General features: G+C 65.4%; 1 protein-coding gene across 4 annotated transcripts in view; it reads right to left on the bottom strand.

The window, feature by feature from the left end:
* Positions 1–22,184, bottom strand: part of ARAP1 (ArfGAP with RhoGAP domain, ankyrin repeat and PH domain 1) — an 86,870-nt gene extending 64,686 nt beyond the window's left edge. For 2 of the 4 annotated variants that reach the window (XM_061990146.1, XM_061990157.1), the window contains exons 1-3: positions 21,887–22,183; positions 14,145–14,893; positions 2,249–2,376 (exon numbers count right to left, since the gene is read on the bottom strand). In XM_061990146.1, the coding sequence (XP_061846130.1) occupies positions 2,249–2,376; positions 14,145–14,794 (778 nt within the window). In that variant the 5' untranslated portion in view covers positions 14,795–14,893; positions 21,887–22,183. Of the gene's footprint in view, positions 1–2,248; positions 2,377–7,778; positions 7,828–14,144; positions 14,894–21,886 lie in introns of those variants that run through there. The other 2 variants (XM_061990164.1, XM_061990171.1) reach the window with 2 other exon arrangements.
* Between the last annotated feature and the right edge of the window lie 306 nt (positions 22,185–22,490).

Raw genomic sequence — 22,490 nt, 5'->3', positions numbered from 1 at the left:
GGCTGGGCTCCAGCAGCTCCAGGGGCTTCCCCAACCCAAAGGCCTCTGTGAGTGTCTCTGATGGCTCAGGTGGGTGCCACAGGGCTGTGTGTGGTCACTTGAGTGCAGGCAGCCCCTGTGGCACCCCCACAGCCCCCAGTCAGAGCCCAATCACACACACAGCTCCTTCATCTGATGAGCCCCTCAGCAGCATTGTGCCCACTGCCTGCAGCTGGTGGCCTCTGGTTGGCTCAGGGCAGGGGTGGGATGCAGGGGGTGAGGGATGGGCACATCCCCAGCACAGGGGGCTCAGGGGTGGGATGCAGGGGGTGAGGGATGGGCACATCCCCAGCACAGGGGGCTCAGGGGTGGGATGCAGGGGGTGAGGGATGGGCACATCCCCAGCACAGGGGGCTCAGGGGTGGGATGCAGGGGGTGAGGGATGGGCACATCCCCAGCACAGGGGGCTCAGGGGTGGGATGCAGGGGGTGAGGGATGGGCACATCCCCAGCACAGGGGGCTCAGGGGTGGGATGCAGGGGGTGAGGGATGGGCACTGCCCCAGCACAAGTGACACAACAAGAAGAAGCAGCCTCAAGTCACCCCAGGGGAGGTTGAGGCTGGAGCTGAGGCAGAACTGTGTCCCTGAGAGGGGTGTCAGCCCCTGTGCCAGGCTGCCCAGGGAGCTGGGGCAGTGCCCAGCCCTGGAGGGATCCCAAAGCCCTGGGGTGAGGTGCTGAGGGCTCAGTGGTGGAACTTTGCTCCCCACACCCCCCAGACAGCAGCACAACCTCTCTGTCCATGGCCTCTCTCAGCCTCCAGCTCAAGCAGGATGGCTCCTGGCACCCAGCTCCCTGCAGAGCTTTGCCCTTCCTCTTCCTCTCCACACAGCCATTCAGGCTGCATCTGAGCTATTAAAGCCAGGGGCAGATAAAGCTGTTGTTGCTGTGCCAGGGCAGCAGCCCCTGAGCAGGGGGATGCCCTCACACCACAGCCTCACCCTTAACTCGGGTCCCCAGCTCAGCATCTTGGGCTCAGGGGTCCCAGCAGCAGCAGCAGCTGCATCTTGTTGCTACAGCAGCACCCTCCAGGGCTGGGTCATGCTCAGGGACAGGCATTTCACACCCTGCAGGGGGTTATTTTCCCCTCTGTGGTTTGCTGTGGTCTCTGTCACACCCTTTGCTCTCCCCCAGAGTGGGGATGCTCCCAAATCCCCAGCCCAGGAAGCCAGGAGGGGGATGGAGGAGGAAGGGGGGAACCTGGGCAGGGCAAAGGGCCAGATGATGGAGGAGGAATCAGAGATCAGTTGGGCTGGAGAAGCCCCTGGAGCTGCTGGAGCCCAGCCCTGAGCTCCCCCTGCCACAGCCAGCACTGAGCCACAGCCCTCAGCACCTCACCCCAGGGCTTTGGGATCCCTCCAGGGCTGGGCACTGCCCCAGCTCCCTGGGCAGCCTGGCACAGGGGCTGACACCCCTCTCAGGGAAACAGTTCTGCCTCAGCTCCAGCCTCAACCTCCCCTGGGGTGACTTGAAGCTGTTTTCTCTTGTTGTGTCAGTTGTGCTGGGGATGTGCCCATCCCTCACCCCCTGCATCCCACCCCTGAGCCCCCTGTGCTGGGGATGTGCCCATCCCTCACCCCCTGCATCCCACCCTGAGCCCCCTGTGCTGGGGATGTGCCCATCCCCTGGGGCAGCTCCAGGCTGGTTCTGCTCATCCTGTCACTTGTTACTGGGGAGAAGAGACCTTGAGCCACAGGCTGCTGTGAGGGAGTGTCAGAGAGTGCTGCTGTGTCCCCTCAGGCTCCTCTTCTCCAGCCTCAACACCCCCATTCCCTCAGCCCCTTGTGCTCCAGCCCCTTCCCCAGCCTCACCCTGCAGCCTCTGTCTCCAGGCTCTTGCTCCTTCAGCCCTCTTGCTCCAACTCCAGCCCCTTCCCTCTTGTTTTGGAGCTCAGGAGCAGAGACTGACCCTCCAACCTCAACCTCCCCTGGGGCAACTCCAGCCCCTTCCCTCTTGTCCTGTCACTTGGAGCTCAGGAGCAGAGACCAACCTCCCCAGGCACAGGCTGCTGTGAGGGAGTGTCAGAGAGTGCTGCTGTGTCCCCTCAGGCTCCTCTTCTCCAGGCTCAGCACCCCCATTCCCTCAGCCCCTCCCACGGATCAGATGCTGGTGAGGTGCCACCAGCCCCATCCAGCCACCCCCCAAGGGCAGATTTGGGGTAGGGGAAGCCTCAGGGATCCCCATCACACACACACCCCCCCCACTACTCACCAAACTCAGGCACAAAGGGCAGGTTGCCCTTGGAGGGCAGCTCCAGTGGCTTTGCTGGGGGGCTTTGTGGGGCTGGGGGGCTCTCAGCTGCTCTCTCAGGGTTGGGCTCCTCCTCTTTGGCAGAGATGCTGTGGGAGAGAGGAGCAAGTGCTGCTTTCCCCCCACCCCAGCCCTCCCTGCCAACCTTCCCCCCCTGCTCTCCCAGCCAGCAGAGGAGGGCAGGGGGTACCCAGCAACCCCCCCCCAACCTCCCTCACACCCCCATAAAGGGCTCAAACACCCCAAACCCAGCAGCCTTCATCCCCCAGAGCAGCTCCAGCCAGTTTCCCCCAGCAGAGGCTTCCCCTTTGCCCTGTTTATCCTGCTGCTGGCCTCCAGCCTCACTTCCCCATCGTGCCTTCAGGTTCCTTATCAAGCTCCCAAGGCCACCACAAGCCCAGATCACCTCTGGGGTGGCTGGTTTGGTTTTTCTCCTCCAGTCTAAACACCAGTGGCTGCACGTGGAGAGAGGGGGGAGTCCCTCATGGTGGGGTTGGTGCAGCAGGAGAGCTGCTGGCAATGGAGCTTTGGGCTTCTCCTGGCTTCCCAGAGCAGCACAGTGTACCCCCAGCCTCAAAAGCATGGTCAGGGTTGGAGTGGGACCCCCCTCAAGGATGCTCTTCTTGGCCACAGAGCCCTGAGGCAGCTGGGCTCAGCATCCCCCCATCCCCCCCTACCACTTGCCTCCTGCCAAGCTGGGCAATAAATAGGCTCTGCTGGTGTTTGCAAGGGCAGGAAACATAAAGGATGTCTCTTTAGGGTATAAAAACACCAGGGAGCTGCTGGCCCAGGGCTGGAGGCAGGGAAAGGGCAGGGGAAGGGCAGGCACAGAGCCAACCTGCTCCCAGCTCCAGCCTCTTCTCCCCCTCCCAGTGCAGCAGGACCCATCCCACCATCCCCCAGTATGCCCCATGGCATCACCCCCATGGCCACACTGCACAGGGCTCAGCATCCCCCTGCAGCCTGGGCTCCCTGGGGATGGCCACTCACCCTCCCCAAGGCTTTGGGGGGCTTCTGACCCTTGTGGCTGCTGGGCCAGAGCTTTTACCCTGAGCTCAGGGTGAGCTGAGGAGAGGAAACTTCTCTCCCAGAGCAGCTCTGGCTCAGAGCTGGGGCAGACTGACCTCATTTCTCAGCAGCTATTACCATGGGAACCAGCCACAAGCATCCAGAGATGAGGGAAGCGTGGGCAGGGGGAGGGCAGGGTGGGTAGGGGAAGGGTGGGCAGCAAGCCCAGGGCACCAGCAGCATCCCCCAGCAGCACCAGGCAGGGGTTTGCTGGCACCCAGGGGACTCAGTGGGCAAGCCACAAAGCCCTTTGGCTAGTGACTGCATGTGCATGGGCACCCAGAGTGCTGGGTGCCCCCTCCCCAGAGCAAAGGGTGAGCCCTGGGGTCAGCAGCAAGCTGAAGGTCCCCCATCACCTGTCCCATTTGCTGCCCAAGGTGTTGGGGGCACCTCAAGAGGGTTTGGAACTGTTTGCACCCCCCCACCTCAACACCCCAGTGCTCCAAAATCCCCTCCCTGATGCTCAACCCCCCACTGCCAGGGCACCCCCCAGGGCTCACAGCCCCAGCTCTGGGGGGCAGTGGGGAGGGGGCCACCCCCTGAGCCCCCCAACCCCTATGCTGAGAGGAAACAAGGGGAGCTGGGGGGTGGCACCTCAAAAAACCCAGGGGGGCTACTGAGGGGCTCCTAAAGCCCCAGAGCTGGGGCTACCAGGGCTTGAGCCAGGCAGGAGCTGGCACACAGTAAGGGTCAGCCCAATGTGGGCAAGTGGCAGCTCAACACAGGCGAACAACAGCCTAATGTGGGCAAGCTTCACCCTGGCATGGGCAAGCAGCTCTCTGGCATGGGCAAGCATCACCCCACACATGGCAAGCAGCTCTCTGGCATGGGCAAGCATCAGCCAGACGTGGCAAGCATCACCCTGGCATGGGCAAGTGTCACTCTGGCATGGGCAAGTGTCACTCTGGCATGGGCAAGAGTCACCCTGGCATGGGCAAGCATCACCCCAGACATGGCAAGCAGCTCCCTGGCATGGGCAAGCATCAGCCAGACATGGGCAAGCATCAGTCAGATGTGGGCAAGCATCACCCTGGCATGGGCAAGCATCACCCAGACATGACAAGCAGCTCCCTGGCACGGGCAAGCTTCAGCCACACATGGGCAAGCACCACCCTGATGTGGGCAACCACTATCCTAACATGGGCAAGCATTACCCATACATGGGCAAGCAACAGCCAGACATGGCAAGCAACTCCCTGGCACAGGCCAGCATCAGCCAGCTGTGGGCAAGCAACAGCTAGACATGGGCAAGCATCACCCCAGACATGGCAAGCAGCTCCCTGGCATGGACAAGCATCAGTCTGATGTGGGCAAACATCATCCTGGCATGGGCAAGCAACATCCAGACATGGACAAGCATCACCCTGGCATGGGCAAACATCATCCTAAACTAGGCAAGCATTACCCACACATGGGCAAGCAACAGCCAGACATGGCAAGCAGCTCCCTGGCATGGGCAAACATCATCCTAACCTAGGCAAGCATTACCCACACATGGGCAAGCAACAGCCAGACATGGCAAGCAGCTCCCTGGCACAGGCCAGCATCAGCCAGCTGTGGGCAAGCAACAGCTAGACATGGGCAAGCATCACCCCAGACATGGCAAGCAGCTCCCTGTCATGGGCAAGCATCACCCTGGCATGGGTAGGTGTCACCCTGGCATGGGCAAGCTTCACTCTGATGTGGGCAAGCATCACCCTAGCATGGGCAAGCAGCTCCCTGGCATGGGCAAGCATCACCCTGGCACACGTAAGCATCACCCCAGACATGGCAAGCAGCTCCCTGGCATGGGCCAGCATCATCCTAACATAGGCAAGCATCAGCCAGATGTGGGCAAGCATCAGCCAGACATGGGCAAGCACCAGCCTGATGTGGGCAAGCATCACCCTGGCATGGGCAAGCATCACCAAGACATGGCAAGCAGCTCCCTGGCATGGGCAAGCATCAGCCAGACATGGGCAAGCATCAGCCTGATGTGGGCCAGCATCACCCTGGCATGGGCAAGCATCACCCTGGTGTGGGCAAGCATCATCCTAACATAGACAAGCATCACCCATACATGGGCAAGCATCAGCCAGATGTGGGCAAGCATCACCCTGGCACAGGTAAGCATCACCAACACATGGGCAAGCATCAGCCTGATGTGGGCAAGCATCAGCCTGATGTGGGCAAGCATCAGCCCAGACATGGCAAGCAGCTCCCTGGCATGGACAAGCATCAGCCAGACATGGGCAAGCATCAGCCAGATGTGGGCAAGCATCACCCTGGCACAGGTAAACATCAGCCCAGACATGGCAAGCAGCTCCCTGGCATGGGCAAGCTTCATCCTAACACAGGCAAGCATCACCCACACATGGGCAAGCATCACCCTGACATGGGCAAGCATTATCCCAGACATGACAAGCAGCTCCCTGGCATGGGCCAGCATCACCCTGGCATGGGCAAGCATCATCCTGGCATGGGCAAGCATCACCTCAGACATGGCAAGCAGCTCCCTAGCATGGGCAAACATCATCCTAACCTAGGCAAGCATTACCCACACATGGGCAAGCAACAGCCAGACATGGCAAGCAGCTCCCTGGCATAGGCAAGCTTCATCCTGGCATGGGCAAGCATCACCTCAGACATGGCAAGCAGCTCCCTGGCATGGGCAAACATCATCCTAACCTAGGCAAGCATTACCCACACATGGGCAAGCAACAGCCAGACATGGCAAGCAGCTCCCTGGCACAGGCAAGCTTCATCCTGGCATGGGCCAGCATCACCCTGGCGTGGGCAAGCATCAGCCAGCTGTGGGCAAGGGCCAGTTCCCCACATTTGAGGGGGGGCTATTTGGGGCCAGCACCCCCTGGGGCCCTGGGGGTCCAGAGCCCCATCCAGCTGCACCCCAGAGCCCCCTGGCACATGGCACCCTCATGCCAAGCCAGGCCAGGGGCTGAACCCATCCATCCCCTACAGGAACCCACAGCCTGGGGGTCCCCAGAGCCCCCCTGGCAGCCTTGGCACTGTGACCCTCCCAAACTTCCCCAGGGACAGCAGGGTGCTGAGAGCAGTGGGAGCAAGGAGGGTGCTGAGCAGGGTGCCGAGCAGGGTGCTGAGCAGGGTGCTAACTGGGGTGCTGAGGCCACCCTTGGGTGCTGGGAGTAGTGCGAGCGAGCAGGGTGCTGAGCAGGGTGCTGGGAGCAGTGGGAGCGAGCAGGGTGCTGAGCAGGGTGCTGGGAGCAGTGGGAGCGAGCAGGGTGCTGAGCAGGGTGCTGGGAGCAGTGGGAGAAAGCAGGGTGCTCAGAGGGGTGCTGAGGTCACCTCTGGGTGCTCGGGGCAGTGGGAGCAAGCAGGGTGCTGAGCAGGGTGCTGAGGCCACTCATGTGTGCTGGGGGCAGTGGGAGCAAGCAGGGTGCTGAGCAGGGTGCTGAGAAGACCCATGGGTGCTGGGAACAGTGGTAGCAAGCAGGGTGCTGAGCAGGGTGCTGAGCAGGGTGCTGAGGCCACCCTTGGGTGCTGAGGCCACATCTGGGTGCTGGGAGCAGTGGGAGCAAGCAGGGTGCTGAGCAGGGTGCTGAGTGGGGTGACGGGAGCAGTGGGAGCAAGCACGGTGCTGAGCAGGGTGCTGAGGGGGGTTGCTGAGGCCACCAATGGGTGCTGGGAGCAATGGGAGCAAGCAGGGTGCTGAGCGGGGTGCTGAGTGGCATGCTGAGGGCACTCATGGGTGCTGGGACGGGATGGGGGCTGCAGCAGGGTGCTGAGGCCACCCATGGGTGCTGGGAGTAGTGGGAGCAAGCAGGGTGCTGAGCAGGGTGCTGAGCGGGGTGCTGAGGCCACCCCTGGGGGTGCTGAGGCCACCCATGGGTCCTGAGAGAAGTGGGAGCAAGCAGGGTGCTGAGTGGGGTGCTGAGCAGGGTGCTGAGGCCACCCATGGGTGCTGGGACCAGTGGGAGCAAGCGGGGTGCTGAGCAGGGTGCTGAGCAGGGTGCTGAGGCCACCCATGGGTGCTGGGAGGAGTGGGAGCAAGCAGGGTGCTGAGCAGTTTGCAGCAGGGTGCTGAGCAGGGTGCTGAGGGGGTGGAGCAGGGTGCTGAGCAGGGTGCAGAGCAGGGTGCTGGGAGCAGTGGGAGCAAGCGGGGTGCTGAGCAGGGTGCAGCAGGGTGCTGAGCAGGGTGCTGAGGGGGTGCAGCAGGGTGCTGAGCAGGGTGCAGAGCAGGGTGCTGAGGGGGTGCAGCAGGGTGCTGAGCAGGGTGCTGAGCAGGGTGCTGAGGGGGTGCAGCAGGGTGCTGAGCAGGGTGCTGAGCAGGGTGCTGAGGGGGTGCAGCAGGGTGCTGAGCAGGGTGCAGAGCAGGGTGCAACAGGGTGCTGAGCAGGGTGCTGAGCAGGGTGCTGAGGCTCGGCGTTGGGGGGGGGTTGGCAGTGCCCCGAGTGCCACCCCCTACCTCGGGGCCCGATCCTGCCGCGGTGCTCAGGCTCCGTCCGCGTGTCCCCGCACCCCCCCCACGGCACTTCCTGCGCCGCGACCGCCCCGGCACCGGCGACACTTCCTGAGCCGCGGCCACCGCGCTGCCCGGGGCACTGGCCACTCGCCCTGGGCACGCCGGGCTGGGCACGGGGGCTGCGGGGCTGGGGGCGGCCGTGGGGTATCAGCCGCCCCCCCAAAACCCACCCAATGCCCCCCCAAAACCCACCCAATGCCCCCCAAAACCCACCCAACTCAGCCCCCCCCCCCCAGTGGCCACCGTGAGCCCATGGGGCAAGTGGGTGCCCACCCCATGGGTGCCAGCCCACCCCCCCTCACCCACACATTGGTGCCAGGGTGGGGGGCAAAGCAAGGAGGAGGGGGGAGGGGGTCTCACACATATCCCTCCCCCAGGGGTTGCCCCGTGGCCACCATGAGCCACAGCCCATGGGAGACATGGGGCAAGTGGGTGCCCACCCCATGGGTGCCAGCCCACCCCCCCTCGCCCACTTATGGGTGCCAGGGTGGGGGGCAAAGCACGAGGGAGGGGGTCGTTGTTGCCCACCTCACCCAGGGCACAGCCCCCTAAATGGGGAGGGGGGAGGGGGTCTCACACACATCCCCCCCCCGGGGTTGCCCTTTGGCCACCATGAGCCACAGCCCATGGGAGAAGGGGGTGCCCACCCCATGGGTGCCAGCCCACCCCCCTTCACCCACCCATTGGTGCCAGGGTGGGGGGCAAAGCAAAGAGGAGGGGGGAGAGGGTCTCTCACACATATCCCCCCCCCCAGAGGTTGCCCCGTGGCCACCATGAGCCACAGCCCGTGGGAGACATGGGGCAAGCGGGTGCCCACCCCATGGGTGCCAGCCCACCCCCCTTCACCCACCCATGGGTGCCAGGGTGGGGGGCAAAGCAAGGAGGAGGGGGGAGGGGGTCTCACACATATCCCCCCCCCCCGGGGTTGCCCCGTGGCCACCATGAGCCACAGCCCATGGGAGACATGGGGCAAGTGGGTGCCCACCCCATGGGTGCCAGCCCACCCCCCCCTCGCCCACTTATGGGTGCCAGGGTGGGGGGCAAAGCACGAGGGAGGGGGGTCGTTGTTGCCCACCTCACCCAGGGCACAGCCCCCTAAATGGGGAGGGGGGAGGGGGTCTCACACACATCCCCCCCCCGGGGTTGCCCTTTGGCCACCATGAGCCACAGCCCATGGGAGAAGGGGGTGCCCACCCTATGGGTGCCAGCCCACCCCCCTTCACCCACCCATTGGTGCCAGGGTGGGGGGCAAAGCAAAGAGGAGGGGGGAGAGGGTCTCTCACACATATCCCCCCCCCCCAGAGGTTGCCCCGTGGCCACCATGAGCCACAGCCCGTGGGAGACATGGGGCAAGCGGGTGCCCACCCCATGGGTGCCAGCCCACCCCCCTTCACCCACCCATGGGTGCCAGGGTGGGGGGCAAAGCAAGGAGGAGGGGGGAGGGGGTCTCACACATATCCCCCCCCCCGGGGTTGCCCCGTGGCCACCATGAGCCACAGCCCATGGGAGACATGGGGCAAGTGGGTGCCCACCCCATGGGTGCCAGCCCACCCCCCCTCGCCCACTTATGGGTGCCAGGGTGGGGGGCAAAGCACGAGGGAGGGGGGTCGTTGTTGCCCACCTCACCCAGGGCACAGCCCCCTAAATGGGGAGGGGGGAGGGGGTCTCACACACATCCCCCCCCCGGGGTTGCCCTTTGGCCACCATGAGCCACAGCCCATGGGAGAAGGGGGTGCCCACCCTATGGGTGCCAGCCCACCCCCCTTCACCCACCCATGGGTGCCAGGGTGGGGGGCAAAGCACGAGGGAGTGGGGAGGGGGTCCCACACATATCCCCCCCCCAGGGGTTGCCCCGTGGCCACCATGAGCCACAGCCCATGGGAGACATGGGGCAAGTGGGTGCCCACCCCATGGGTGCCAGCCCACCCCCCCTCGCCCACTTATGGGTGCCAGGGTGGGGGCCAAAGCACGAGGGAGGGGGGTCGTTGTTGCCCACCTCACCCAGGGCACAGCCCCCTAAATGGGGAGGGGGGAGGGGGTCTCACACACATCCCCCCCCCGGGGTTGCCCTTTGGCCACCATGAGCCACAGCCCATGGGAGAAGGGGGTGCCCACCCCATGGGTGCCAGCCCACCCCCCTTCACCCACCCATTGGTGCCAGGGTGGGGGGCAAAGCAAAGAGGAGGGGGGAGAGGGTCTCTCACACATATCCCCCCCCCCAGAGGTTGCCCCGTGGCCACCATGAGCCACAGCCCGTGGGAGACATGGGGCAAGCGGGTGCCCACCCCATGGGTGCCAGCCCACCCCCCTTCACCCACCCATGGGTGCCAGGGTGGGGGGCAAAGCAAGGAGGAGGGGGGAGAGGGTCTCTCACACATATCCCCCCCCCCAGAGGTTGCCCCGTGGCCACCATGAGCCACAGCCCATGGGAGACATGGGGCAAGCGGGGTGCCCACCCCATGGGTGCCAGCCCACCCCCCTTCACCCACCCATGGGTGCCAGGGTGGGGGGCAAAGCAAGGAGGAGGGGGGAGGGGGTCTCACACATATCCCCCCCCCCCGGGGTTGCCCCGTGGCCACCATGAGCCACAGCCCATGGGAGACATGGGGCAAGTGGGTGCCCACCCCATGGGTGCCAGCCCACCCCCCCTCGCCCACTTATGGGTGCCAGGGTGGGGGGCAAAGCACGAGGGAGGGGGGTCGTTGTTGCCCACCTCACCCAGGGCACAGCCCCCTAAATGGGGAGGGGGGAGGGGGTCTCACACACATCCCCCCCCCCGGGGTTGCCCTTTGGCCACCATGAGCCACAGCCCATGGGAGAAGGGGGTGCCCACCCTATGGGTGCCAGCCCACCCCCCTTCACCCACCCATTGGTGCCAGGGTGGGGGGCAAAGCAAAGAGGAGGGGGGAGAGGGTCTCTCACACATATCCCCCCCCCCAGAGGTTGCCCCGTGGCCACCATGAGCCACAGCCCATGGGAGACATGGGGCAAGCGGGTGCCCACCCCATGGGTGCCAGCCCACCCCCCTCACCCACCCATGGGTGCCAGGGTGGGGGGCAAAGCACGAGGGAGTGGGGAGGGGGTCCCACACATATTCCCCCCCCCCCCCAGGGTTGCCCCGTGGCCACCATGAGCCACAGCCCATGGGAGACATGGGGCAAGTGGGTGCCCACCCCATGGGTGCCAGCCCACCCCCCTTCACCCACCCATCGGTGCCAGGGTGGGGGGCAAAGCACAAGGGGGGCTGGGGGCTTATGGGTCCCCCAAAGATGGGCTGGGGGGGTCCCAGGAGATGGGCTGGGGTTGGAGGGCTGTGGGTACCCCCAAATATGGGCTGGGGAGCTGGGGGTACCCCAGGAGATGGGCTGGGGCTGGGGGCCTATGGGTACCCCCAAATATGAGCTGGGGGTCCCAGGAGATGAGCTGGGGCTGGGGGGCTGTGGGTACCCCCAAATATGAGCTGGGGGTCCCAGGAGATGAGCTGGGGCTGGGGGGCTGTGGGTACCCCCAAATATGAGCTGGGGGTCCCAGGAGATGAGCTGGGGCTGGGGGGCTTGGGGTACCCCCAGAGATGGGCTGGGGGGCTGGGGGTACCCCAGGAGATGAGCTGGGGCTGGGGGGCTGTGGGTACCCCCAAATATGGGCTGGGGGGGGTCCCAGGAGATGAGCTGGGGCTGGGGGGCTGTGGGTACCCCAAAGATGGGCTGGGGGGTCCCAGGAGATGAGCTGGGGCTGGTGGGGTTGGCCTGCCCCCAAAGATGGGCTGGGGGGCTGGGGGTACCCCAGAAGATGAGCTGGGGCTGAGGGGGGGCCACAGGTACCCCCAGAAATGAGCTGGGGGTCCCAGGAGATGAGCTGGGGCTGGGGGGCTGTGGGTACCCCCAAATATGAGCTGGGGGTCCCAGGAGATGAGCTGGGGGTGGGGGGCTGTGGGTACCCCAAAGATGGGCTGGGGAGTCCCAGGAGATGGGCTGGGGCTGGGGGGCTTTGGGTACCCCCAAATATGGGCTGGGGGGTCCCAGGAGATGGGTTGGGGTTGGGGGACTGTGGGTACCCCCAAATATGGGCTGGGGAGCTGGGGGTACCCCAGGAGATGGGCTGGGGTTGAGGGGGGGGCTACAGGTACCCCCAGAAATGAGCTGGGGGGCTGGGGGTACCCCAGGAGATGAGCTGGGGCTGGGAGCTGTGGGTACCCCCAAAGATGGGCTGGGGGGGTCCCAGGAGATGAGCTGGGGCTGGGAGCTGTGGGTACCCCCAAAGATGGGCTGGGGGGGTCCCAGGAGATGAGCTGGGGCTGGGAGCTGTGGGTACCCCCCCATATGGTCTGGGGGGCTGTGGTTACCCCCAAAGATGGGCTGGGGGGTCCCAGGAGATGGGCTGGGGGTCCCAGGAGTGGGCTGGGGCTGGGGGGCTGTGGGTACCCCCAAACATGTGCTGGGGGGCTGTGGTTACCCCCAAAGATGGGCTGGGGGGTCCCAGGAGATGGGCTGGGGCTGGGCGGCTGTGGGTGCCCCAAATATGGGCTGGGGAGCTGGGGGTACCCCAGAAGATGGGCTGGGGCTGGGGGGGTGCTACAGGTACCCCCAGAGAGGAGCTGGGGGGCTGGGGGTACCCCAAGAGATGGGCTGGGGCTGGGAGCTGTGGGTACCCCCAAAGATGGGCTGGGGGGCTACAGGAGATGAAGTGGGGCTGGTGGGGTTGGGGTACCCCCAGAGATGGGCTGAGGGGGCCATGGGTACCCCCAAATATGGGCTGGGGGTGTCCCAGGAGATGGGCTGGGGCTGGGGGGCTGTGGGTACCCCAAAGATGGGCTGGGGGGTCCCAGGAGATGAGCTGGGGTTGGGGGGCTGTGGGTACCCCCAAAGATGGGCTGGGGGGTCCCAGGAGATGGGCTGGGGCTGGGGGGCTGTGGGTACCCCAAAGATGGGCTGGGGGGTCCCAGGAGATGAGCTGGGGCTGGGGGGCTGTGGGTACCCCGAAATATAGGCTGGGGGGGGTCCCAGGAGATGAGCTGGGGCTGGGGGGCTGTGGGTACCCCAAAGATAGGCTGGGGGGTCCCAGGTGATGAGCTGGGGTTGGGGGGCTGTGGGTACCCCCAAAGATGGGCTGGGGGGGGTCCCAGGAGATGAGCTGGGGCTGGTGGGGTTGGCCTACCCCCAGAGATGGGCTGGGGGGCTGGGGGTACCCCTGAAGATGAGCTGGGGCTGAGGGGGGGGGCCACAGGTACCCCCAGAAATGAGCTGGGGGCCCCAGGAGATGAACTGGGATTGGGGGGCTGTGGGTACCCCCAAATATGGGCTGAGGGGTCCCAGGAGATGGGCTGGGGCTGGGGGAGCTGTGGGTACCCCCAAATATGGGCTGGGGGGTCCCAGGAGATGAGATGGGGCTGGGGGAGCTGTGGGTACCCCCAAATATGGGCTGGGGGGTCCCAGGAGATGAGCTGGGGCTGGGGGAGCTGTGGGTACCCCCAAATATGGGCTGGGGGTCCCAGGAGATGAGCTGGGGCTGGGGGTCTGTGGGTACCCCCAAAGATGGGCTGGGGGGGTCCCAGGAGATGAGCTGGGGCTGGTGGGGTTGGCCTACCCCCAGAGATGGGCTGGGGGGCTGGGGGTACCCCTGAAGATGGGCTGGGGGGTCCCAGGAGATGGGCTGGGGCTGGGGGGCTGTGGGTACCCCCAAAGATGGGCTGGGGGGTCCCAGGAGATGGGCTGGGGCTGGGGGGCTGTGGGTACCCCCAAAGTTGGGCTGGGGGGGTCCCAGGAGATGAGCTGGGGCTGGTGGGGTTGGCCTACCCCCAGAGATGGGCTGGGGGGTCCCAGGAGATGGGCTGGGGCTGGGGGGCTGTGGGTACCCCAGGAGATGGGCTGGGGGCTACAGGAGATGAAGTGGGGCTGGTGGGGTTGGGGTACCCCCAGAGATGGGCTGAGGGGGCCATGGGTACCCCCAAAGATGGGCTGGGGGTGTCCCAGGAGATGAGCTGGGGCTGGGGGGCTGTGGGTACCCCAGAGATGGGCTGGGGGGTCCCAGGAGATGAGCTGGGCCTGGGGGGCTTGGGGTACCCCCAAATATGGGCTGGAGAGTCCCAGGAGATGAGCTGGGACTGGGGGGCTTGGGGTACCCCCAGAGATGGGCTGGGGGGGCTGTGGGTACCCCCAAATATGAGCTGGGGCTGATGGAGGGAGCTGTGGGTACCACGTGTGTCCCACCCCCACCCCAGAAGCCCCTCTTGGGGACCCCACCGCCTTGTCCCCACCCCCCAAACCCCCACCCCAACCCCCCCCCAACCCCATCCCCAACCCCCCCCATTACCTCCTGTGTGCCACAGCCCTGGGGGGCAGCTCCGGGGGGCTGCTGCACGTCGGGGGGGTCTTCAGGGACTGGCACTTGGCCTCCAGCTGGTGCCTCTTGGCTGGCAGCGGGGGTCTCGCCGGGGGGGTCTCAGGGGGCTCATCGGGGGGGCACGTTTGGGGCAGGGGGAGGGGCTCGGGGTTACCACCCCTTAACGACGTGGAGAACTGAAGGGGGGGTCTGCAGCCCACCCTGGGTGGGATGGGAGGGGGCAGCTGAGCGATGCCAACCCCCCCTTGTGCCACCAGCAGCGGCGGGGACCCTCCCCCGGGCACTTCGGGGGGCTCCGACGGGGGGCTGCGGTGGAAGATGTGGCGTTTCATGGGGATGGGTTTTAGAGCTGCGGGAAGAGGAGGAGGAGGAAGGGAGGAGGATGAGGATGAGGAGGGGGGCAGCGGGGGGGTCTCAGCGAAGGCTTTGTGCAGTGCCAGGAGGATGCGCCGCCGGTGGCCGGGCAGCAACACGCCCAAGCGCCGCAGCCCCGGCTCCGCCAGCCCCCGGCAGTCGCCCACCGCCCGCAGCCCGCTGCGCTGGAAGCTCGCCGAGTATTGCTCGAGGTGCAGCGAGGCCAGCCAGGAGCTCACGGGCAGGGCATCGCCCTCCTCTGCCATGCTGGGGGGGGATAAGGGCGGAGACCCCCCCCTGGCAGCGCCAGGGAGCGCTCAGAGCATCCCCTGCGGCCCGGGAAGGGCTCAGCACCGCGTCAGCACCTGCGGAGGGAGGAAAAGGGATGAGGTTGGGCTCAGCAGCATCCAAAGCAACGTGCTCGGGGAGATGGGGGGGGTTTGGGGAGGGGGCTTTGCCCTCTGGGTGCCCAGCAGCTCGGTGCTGCACTGGCACTACGCCTTACCCATGGAATAGGGTGGGTTTGGGGAGGGGGCTTTGCCCTCTGGGTACCCAGCTGCACTGCCACTGTCCCAAACCCGGGGAGATGGGGGGATTTGGGGAGGGGGCTTTGCCCTCTGTATGCCCAGCAGCTGGGTGCTGTGCTGGCACAACCCCAGAGCCAGGGGGTTGCAGGGTTTGGGGAGGGGGCTTTGCCCCCTGTGTGCCCAGCAGCTGGGTGCTGCACTGGCACTACTCCTGACCCATGGAATAGGGTGGGTTTGGGGAGGGGGCTTTGCCCTCTGGGTGCCCAGCAGCTGGGTGCTGCACTGGCACTGTCCCAGGGACAGGGGTTGCAGGGTTTGGGGAGGGGGCTTTGCCCTCTGGGTGCCCAGCTGCACTGGCACTGTCCCAGACCTGGGGACATGGGGAATTTGGGGAGGGGGCTTTGCCCTCTGCGTGCCCAGCAGCTCGGTGCTGCACTGGCACTACTCCTGACCCATGGAATAGGGTGGGTTTGGGGAGAGGGCTTTGCCCCCTGTGTGCCCAGAAGCTGGGTGCTGTGCTGGCAATGCCCTAGGGACAGGGGTTGCAGGGTTTGGGGAGGGGGCTTTGCCCTCTGGGTGCCCAGCTGCACTGGCACTGTCCCAGAGCAATGGAACAGGGTGGGTTTGGGGAGGGGGCTTTGCCCTCTGTGTGCCCAGCAGCTGGGTGCTGTGCTGGCACAACCCCAGAGCCAGGGGGCTGCAGGGTTTGGGGAGGGGGCTTTGCCCTCTGTGTGCCCAGCAGCTGGATGCTGTGCTGGCACTGCCCCAGAGCCAGGGGGCTGCAGGGTTTGGGGAGGGGGCTTTGCCCTCGGGGTGCCCAGCAGCTGGGTGCTGTGCTGGCACAACCCCAGAGCCAGGGGGCTGCAGGGTTTGGGGAGGGGGCTTTGCCCTCTGTGTGCCCAGCAGCTGGATGCTGTGCTGGCACTGCCCCAGAGCCAGGGGGCTGCAGGGTTTGGGGAGGGGGCTTTGCCCTCGGGGTGCCCAGCAGCTCGGTGCTGCACTGGCACAACCCCAGAGCCAGGGGATTGCAGGGTTTGGGGAGGGGGCTTTGACCTCTGTGTGCCCAGCAGCTGGGTGCTGCACTGGCACTACTCCTGACCCATGGAATAGGGTGGGTTTGGGGAGGGGGCTTTGCCCTCTGAGTGCCCAGCAGCTGGGTGCTGCACTGGCATAACCCCAGAGACAGGGGGTTGCAGGGTTTGGGGAGGGGGCTTTGCCCTCTGGGTGCCCAGCATCTGGGTGCTGCACTGGCACTGTCCCAGACCCGGGGAGATGGGGGGTTTGGGGAGGGGGCTTTGCCCTCTGAGTGCCCAGCTGCTGGGTGCCACACTGGCACTACTCCTGACCCATGGAATAGGGTGGGTTTGGGGAGGGGGCTTTGCCCTCTGGGTGCCCAGCAGCTGGGTGCTGCACTGGTACTGTCCCAGACCAGGGGAGATGGGGGATTTGGGGAGGGGGCTTTGCTCTCTGGGTGCCCAGCAGCTGGGTGGTGCACTGGCATTGCCACTGAGCCAGGGAGAGAGGGGGTGTGGGGAGGGGGCTTTGCCCTCTGTGTGCCCAGCAGCTGGGTGCTGTGCTGGCAATGCCCCAGGGACAGGGGCTGCAGGGTTTGGGGAGGGGGCTTTCCCCTCTGGGTGCCCAGCAGCTGGGTGCTGCACTGGCACTGTCCCAGACCTGGGAAGATGGGGGATTTGGGGAGGGGGCTTTGCCCTCTGGGTGCCCAGCATCTGGGTGCTGCACTGGCACTGTCCCAGACCCGGGGAGATGGGGGGTTTGGGGAGCGGGCTGTGCGCTCTATGTGCCCAGCAGCTGGGTGCTGCATTGGTACTACTCCTGACCCATGGAATAGGGTGGGTTTGGGGAGGGAGCTTTGCCCTCTGGGTGCCCAGCAGCTGGGTGCTGCACTGGCATTGCCACTGAGCCAGGGAGAGAGGGGGTGTGGGGAGGGGGCTTTGCCCTCTGAGTGCCCAGCTGCACTGGCACTGTCCCAGACCCGGGGAGATGGGGGGATTTGGGGAGGGGGCTTTGCCCCCTGTGTGCCCAGCAGCTGGGTGCTGCACTGGCACAACCCCAGAGACAGGGGGCTGCAGGGTTTGGGGAGGGGGCTGTGCCCTCTATGTGCCCAGCAGCTGGGTGCTGCACTGGCACAACCCCAGAGACAGGGGATGCAGGGTTTGGGGAGGGGACTTTGCCCTCTGGGTGCCCAGCATCTGGGTGCTGCACTGGCACTGTCCCAGACCTGGGGAGATGGGGGGTTTGGGGAGGGGGCTTTGCCCTCTGGGTGCCCAGCTGCTGGGTGCTGCACTGGCACTACTCCTGACCCATGGAATAGGGTGGGTTTGGGGAGGGGGCTTTGCCCTCTGGGTGCCCAGCTGCACTGGCACTGCCCCAGAGCAATGGAACAGGGTGGGTTTGGGGAGGGGGCTTTGCCCTCTGTGTGCCCAGCAGCTGGGTGCTGCACTGGCACTACTCCTGACCCATGGAATAGGGTGGGTTTGGGGAGGGGGCTTTGCCCCCTGTGTGCCCAGCAGCTGGGTGCTGCACTGGCACTGCCCCAGAGCCAGGGGGCTGCAGGGTTTGGGGGTGCTGCAGGGTCCTGTTTTAGGCATCACCCCGAGTTGGGGGGTGATGTGTGAGGTGGGACAGGACATTGGATCCCCCCCAGCTGGAGCCCAGGGTGAGGAGCTGGCAGAAGCCCCTGGCACAGAGCAATGATGGTGCCAAGGGGCACCATTTGGGGGTGAGGGGGATCCCCCAAGGCTGCTCCCTGAGTGACCGCCAGCCAGAGGGACCCAGGCAGCCAGACCCCCAGCCCTGCTCCCAGAGCCCATGTGCCCCCCTCAGCACCCTGAGCTCCCAGACACCAAGCTGGGGCTCCACCAGAGCCCACCTGGGTGGGTGAGTGGGTGGCAGAGCACCCCTAACCCACCCTGGCACATGTGCCATGCTGCCCATGCCACCCCTGGCTGCCCAAAGCCCACCCCCCAAGGCAGGGCTGGTAACCCTGAGGTCAGCTCTTGTGTGGGCTGTGGCTGGAGGCTTTGCTGAGCCCCACAGCAGCATTTCCTGGGGCTGCCAACGAGGCCACTCGTGAAATGGCCCTGTCACAGTCACACTTGCTGTGAGTCAGGCAGATGCCACCTCCCCACACCCCCCAAACCCCCCCCACCCCGGATGGAGCCTGTGGTTACAGGGCAGCTCTCACAAGGGCAAAGAGTGTGGCAGAGGAAGGATGGTCCTCAGCCTGGCACTGAGCTGGCACAGAGACCCCTGGCATGGGCATACAGAGACCCCTGGCATGGGCACACAGAGACCCCCAGACATGGGCACAGAGACCCTTGCCATGCTCACACAGAGACCCCCAGACATGGGCACAGAGACCCCTGCCATGCTCACACAGAGACCCCCAGACATGGGCACTGCAAACCCCCAGACATGGGCACTGCAGGCCCCTGCCATGGGCACACAGAGACCCCCAGACATGGGCACAGAGACCCCCAGACATGGACACAGAGACCCCTGCCATGGGCACACAGAGACCCCCAGACATGGGCACAGAGACCCCCAGACATGGACACAGAGACCCCTGCCATGGGCACACAGAGACCCCCAGACATGGGCACTGCAGCCCCTGCCATGGGCACACAGAAACCCCCAGGCATGGGCACACAGAGACCCCCAGACATGGGCACACAGAGACCCCCAGACATGGGCACAGAGACTCCCAGACATGGGCACTGCAGCCCCTGCCATGCTCACACAGAGACCCCTGCCATGGGCACACAGAGACCCCCAGACATGGGCACACAGACCCCTGCCATGGGCACACAGAGACCCCTTGACATGGGCACACAGAGACCCCTTGACATGGGCACAGAGACCCCAGACATGGGCACACAGAGACCCCTGCCATGGGCACACAGAGACCCCTTGACATGGGCACAGAGACCCCCAGACATGGGCACAGAGACCCCTGCCATGGGCACACAGAGACCCCCAGACATGGGCACTGCAGCCCCCTGCCATGCTCACAAAGAGACCCCCAGACATGGGCACACAGAGACCCCCAGACATGGGCACAGAGATCCCTGCCATGCTCACACAGACACCCCCAGACATGGGCACACAGAGACCCCCAGACATGGGCACAGAGACCCCTGCCATGGGCACACAGAAACCCCCAGACATGGGCACTGCAGCCCCTGCCATGGGCACACAGAAACCCCCAGACATGGGCACAGAGACCCCCAGACATGGGCACTGCAGCCCCTGCCATGCTCACACAGAGACCCCCAGACATTGGCACAGAGACCCCCAGACATGGGCACAGAGCCCCCTGCCATGCTCACACAGTGATCCCCAGACATGGGCACTGCAGCCCCCTGCCATGGGCACACAGAGATCCCAAGACATGGGCACACAGAGACCCCCAGACATGGGCACACAGAGACCCCCAGACATGGGCACAGAGACTCCCAGACATGGGCACTGCAGCCCCCTGCCATGGGCACACAGAGATCCCAAGACATGGGCACACAGAGACCCCCAGACATGGGCACTGCAGCCCCTGCCATGCTCACAGACACCCCCACACCCCTCCAGGGCCCCCCAGCACTGCTGCAGGGTCTGCCCCATGGTGCCCCCTCCCCTGGCACACTTTGTGGCCATGAAAGGAGCAACCAGCACTCCAGGTCCCCACTGGGGCCAGTTGCTCACCATGGCAGCAAGAGCAGCACCCTGAGCTTCCCCCTGCTCCCAGCCTGCAGCAGAGCCCCCAAAAGGGTCACCCACAGAGGATTTGGGGGTGCCAGGGGCTGGGCACACACAGGGTCACTCCAGCCCTGCTCCCCTCACCCCATCTCCTTCAGCTCCTAAATCCTCCCCCTGCTGACCCTCTGCATTCCTCCCTGGGATTAAGCAACCCCTGGTAAGAGCCTTAAAGGCTGGGAGAGAGGTGAGAGGGGGTAAAAGCACCCCCCCAGGAGCAGGGCACAGCCAGGGTGCCAACACATGCCAGCAGCCCCCTCCCAAACCCACCCTGCCCTCAGGGGAGCTGGGGAGGGGGCTCAGTCCCCACTGCCCCCAGCAGTGAGGTTCAGCTCTCAAACAAGGGGGGTTGGCTGCTTTTTGGGGGGGCTCCCACAGCCACCCCAGCACCAGCTCAGATGCTCCCAACTTGCAAAGGCCTTTGGGTGCTTTTTGTCCCCAGGCTCCCAGGGCTCAGCCAGCACTGAGGAGCCTCCCAGGACCCTGTCCCTGGCCATCTGCAGCCCCACAGCTCCAGCCCCAGCCCCAGGAGTCACCCTGCACACCAGTTCCCGTCCCAAACTGGATCCCAGCTCATCCCAAAGCCTCTGCCCTGGTTTTACTTGCTGGTGCATCACCCAGCAGCAGCCCTGGCACACAACCACCACACACCAGTTGCCCCAGTTAAGGCTCCCCCAGCACTTGGCACCATGGTTGCCCTGCCTGAGGGGCTGCTCCAGGGTCACCCAGCCCTGGCTGGCACAGACCAGGAGCCCCTGAGCCCCCTGTGCTGAGGGGATGTGCCCATCCCTCACCCCCTGCATCCCACCCCTGAGCCCCCTGTGCTGGGGATGTGCCCATCCCTCACCCCCTGCATCCCACCCCTGCCCTGAGCCAACCAGAGGCCACCAGCTGCAGGCAGTGGGCACAATGCTGCTGAGGGGCTCATGAGATGAAGGAGCTGTGTGTGTGATTGGGCTCTGACTGGGGGCTGTGGGGGTGCCACAGGGGCTGCCTGCACTCAAGTGACCACACACAGCCCTGTGGCACCCACCTGAGCCATCAGAGACACTCACAGAGGCCTTTGGGTTGGAGAAGCCCCTGGAGCTGCTGGAGCCCAGCTCTGAGCTCCCCCTGCCACAGCCAGCACTGAGCCACAGCCTCAGCACCTCACCCCAGGGCTTTGGGATCCCTGCAGGGCTGGGCACTGCCCCAGCTCCCTGGGCAGCCTGGCACAGGGCTGACACCCCTCTCAGGGAAACAGTTCTGCCTCAGCTCCAGCCTCAACCTCCCCTGGGGCAACTCCAGCCCCTTTCCTCTTGTCTTGCAACTCAGGAGCAGAGACAGACCCCCTCCAGTCTCCAACCTCAACCTCCCCTGGGGCAACTTGAGCCCATTTCTTCTTGTCCTGGGGAGCAGAAACCGACTCCCCCACCCTGCCCTGTGAGGGAGTGTCAGAGAGTGCTGCTGTGTCCCCTCAGGCTCCTCTTCTCCAGCCTCAACACCCCCATTCCCTCAGCCCCTTGTGCTCCAGCCCCTTCCCCAGCCTCACCCTGCAGCCTCTGTCTCCAGGCTCTTGCTCCTTCAGCCCTCTTGCTCCAACTCCAGCCCCTTCCCTCTTGTTTTGGAGCTCAGGAGCAGAGACTGACCCTCCAACCTCAACCTCCCCTGGGGCAACTCCAGCCCCTTCCCTCTTGTCCTGTCACTTGGAGCTCAGGAGCAGAGACCAAGCTCCCCAGGCACAGGCTGCTGTGAGGGAGTGTCAGAGAGTGCTGCTGTGTCCCCTCAGGCTCCCTTTCTCCAGGCTGAGCATCCCCCATTCCCTCAGCCCCTCCCCAGCCCCTTCCCCAGCTGGAACCCATTGCCCAGGGCTCAGCTGCTGGGTTTTGCTGCCAGAGCTGCCCCTTGGCACCAGCAGCAGAACCTCGTTGCCCTCCCAGCTCTTCCCTTGGAGGGTACCGAGGGTCAGAGGGATGCAACCAGCAGCGGGACCCCCCCTCCCCCCCCGGGTAAATCTCCCAACACCCTTCCCCTTGAGGCTCATTAATGGAGGAGAGCTAATTAAAGCCGGCAAAGCAGCGTTACCTTGGCTGAGCTGCAGGAGGTGCCCGGGGGGATGATGCCCGGGGGGATGATGCCAGGAGGGATGATGCAGGGGGGATGATGCCAGGGGGGATGATGCCAGGGGGGGATGATGCCCAATTCCCCGGAGCTTCACCGACGGGTCTGTGAGAGCCCCAAAGAACTTCCTCAAACACCCTGGAACTTGCTGCAAAGCCGAGGCCGGGCATGAGCTGGGGGAAGGGATGTGTCGCAATAACGGCTGTAAGAGCTTCCCCAGCCTCGGGCAAACACCCCCAAACCCTCCCCCTCCAGCCTCGGGGTACCCGAGGGCAGCGGCAGCCGCGGCGGAGGAGGAGGAGGAGGAGGAGGAGGAAGCCGGAGCGTGATGGCTCGGGGAGGGCGGGATGGGGCAGGGCTTTGGGTGAGAGAGAGGAAGGAAGAAGCGGGGAGGGTGGTCCCCGGAAAGCTGCCTCGCTGGGGAGGGGAAAACCGCGGGGGAGCTCAGCCCGGGCTGCATCTGAGAAGGGAGTGAAGGGGCAGGTAGGTGCCGTGTCCCCATCACCCCGAGACCCCCATGGACCACCCCCCACCAGGACCCTGGCTCTGGCCATCTCCAGCCCCAGGA

This window comes from Colius striatus, chromosome 1 (genome assembly GCF_028858725.1).
Source record: "Colius striatus isolate bColStr4 chromosome 1, bColStr4.1.hap1, whole genome shotgun sequence".
Lineage (NCBI taxonomy): Eukaryota > Metazoa > Chordata > Aves > Coliiformes > Coliidae > Colius > Colius striatus.
The sequence above is the reverse complement of the archived record's forward strand: the minus strand, read 5'-3'. Positions and strand labels throughout refer to the sequence as shown.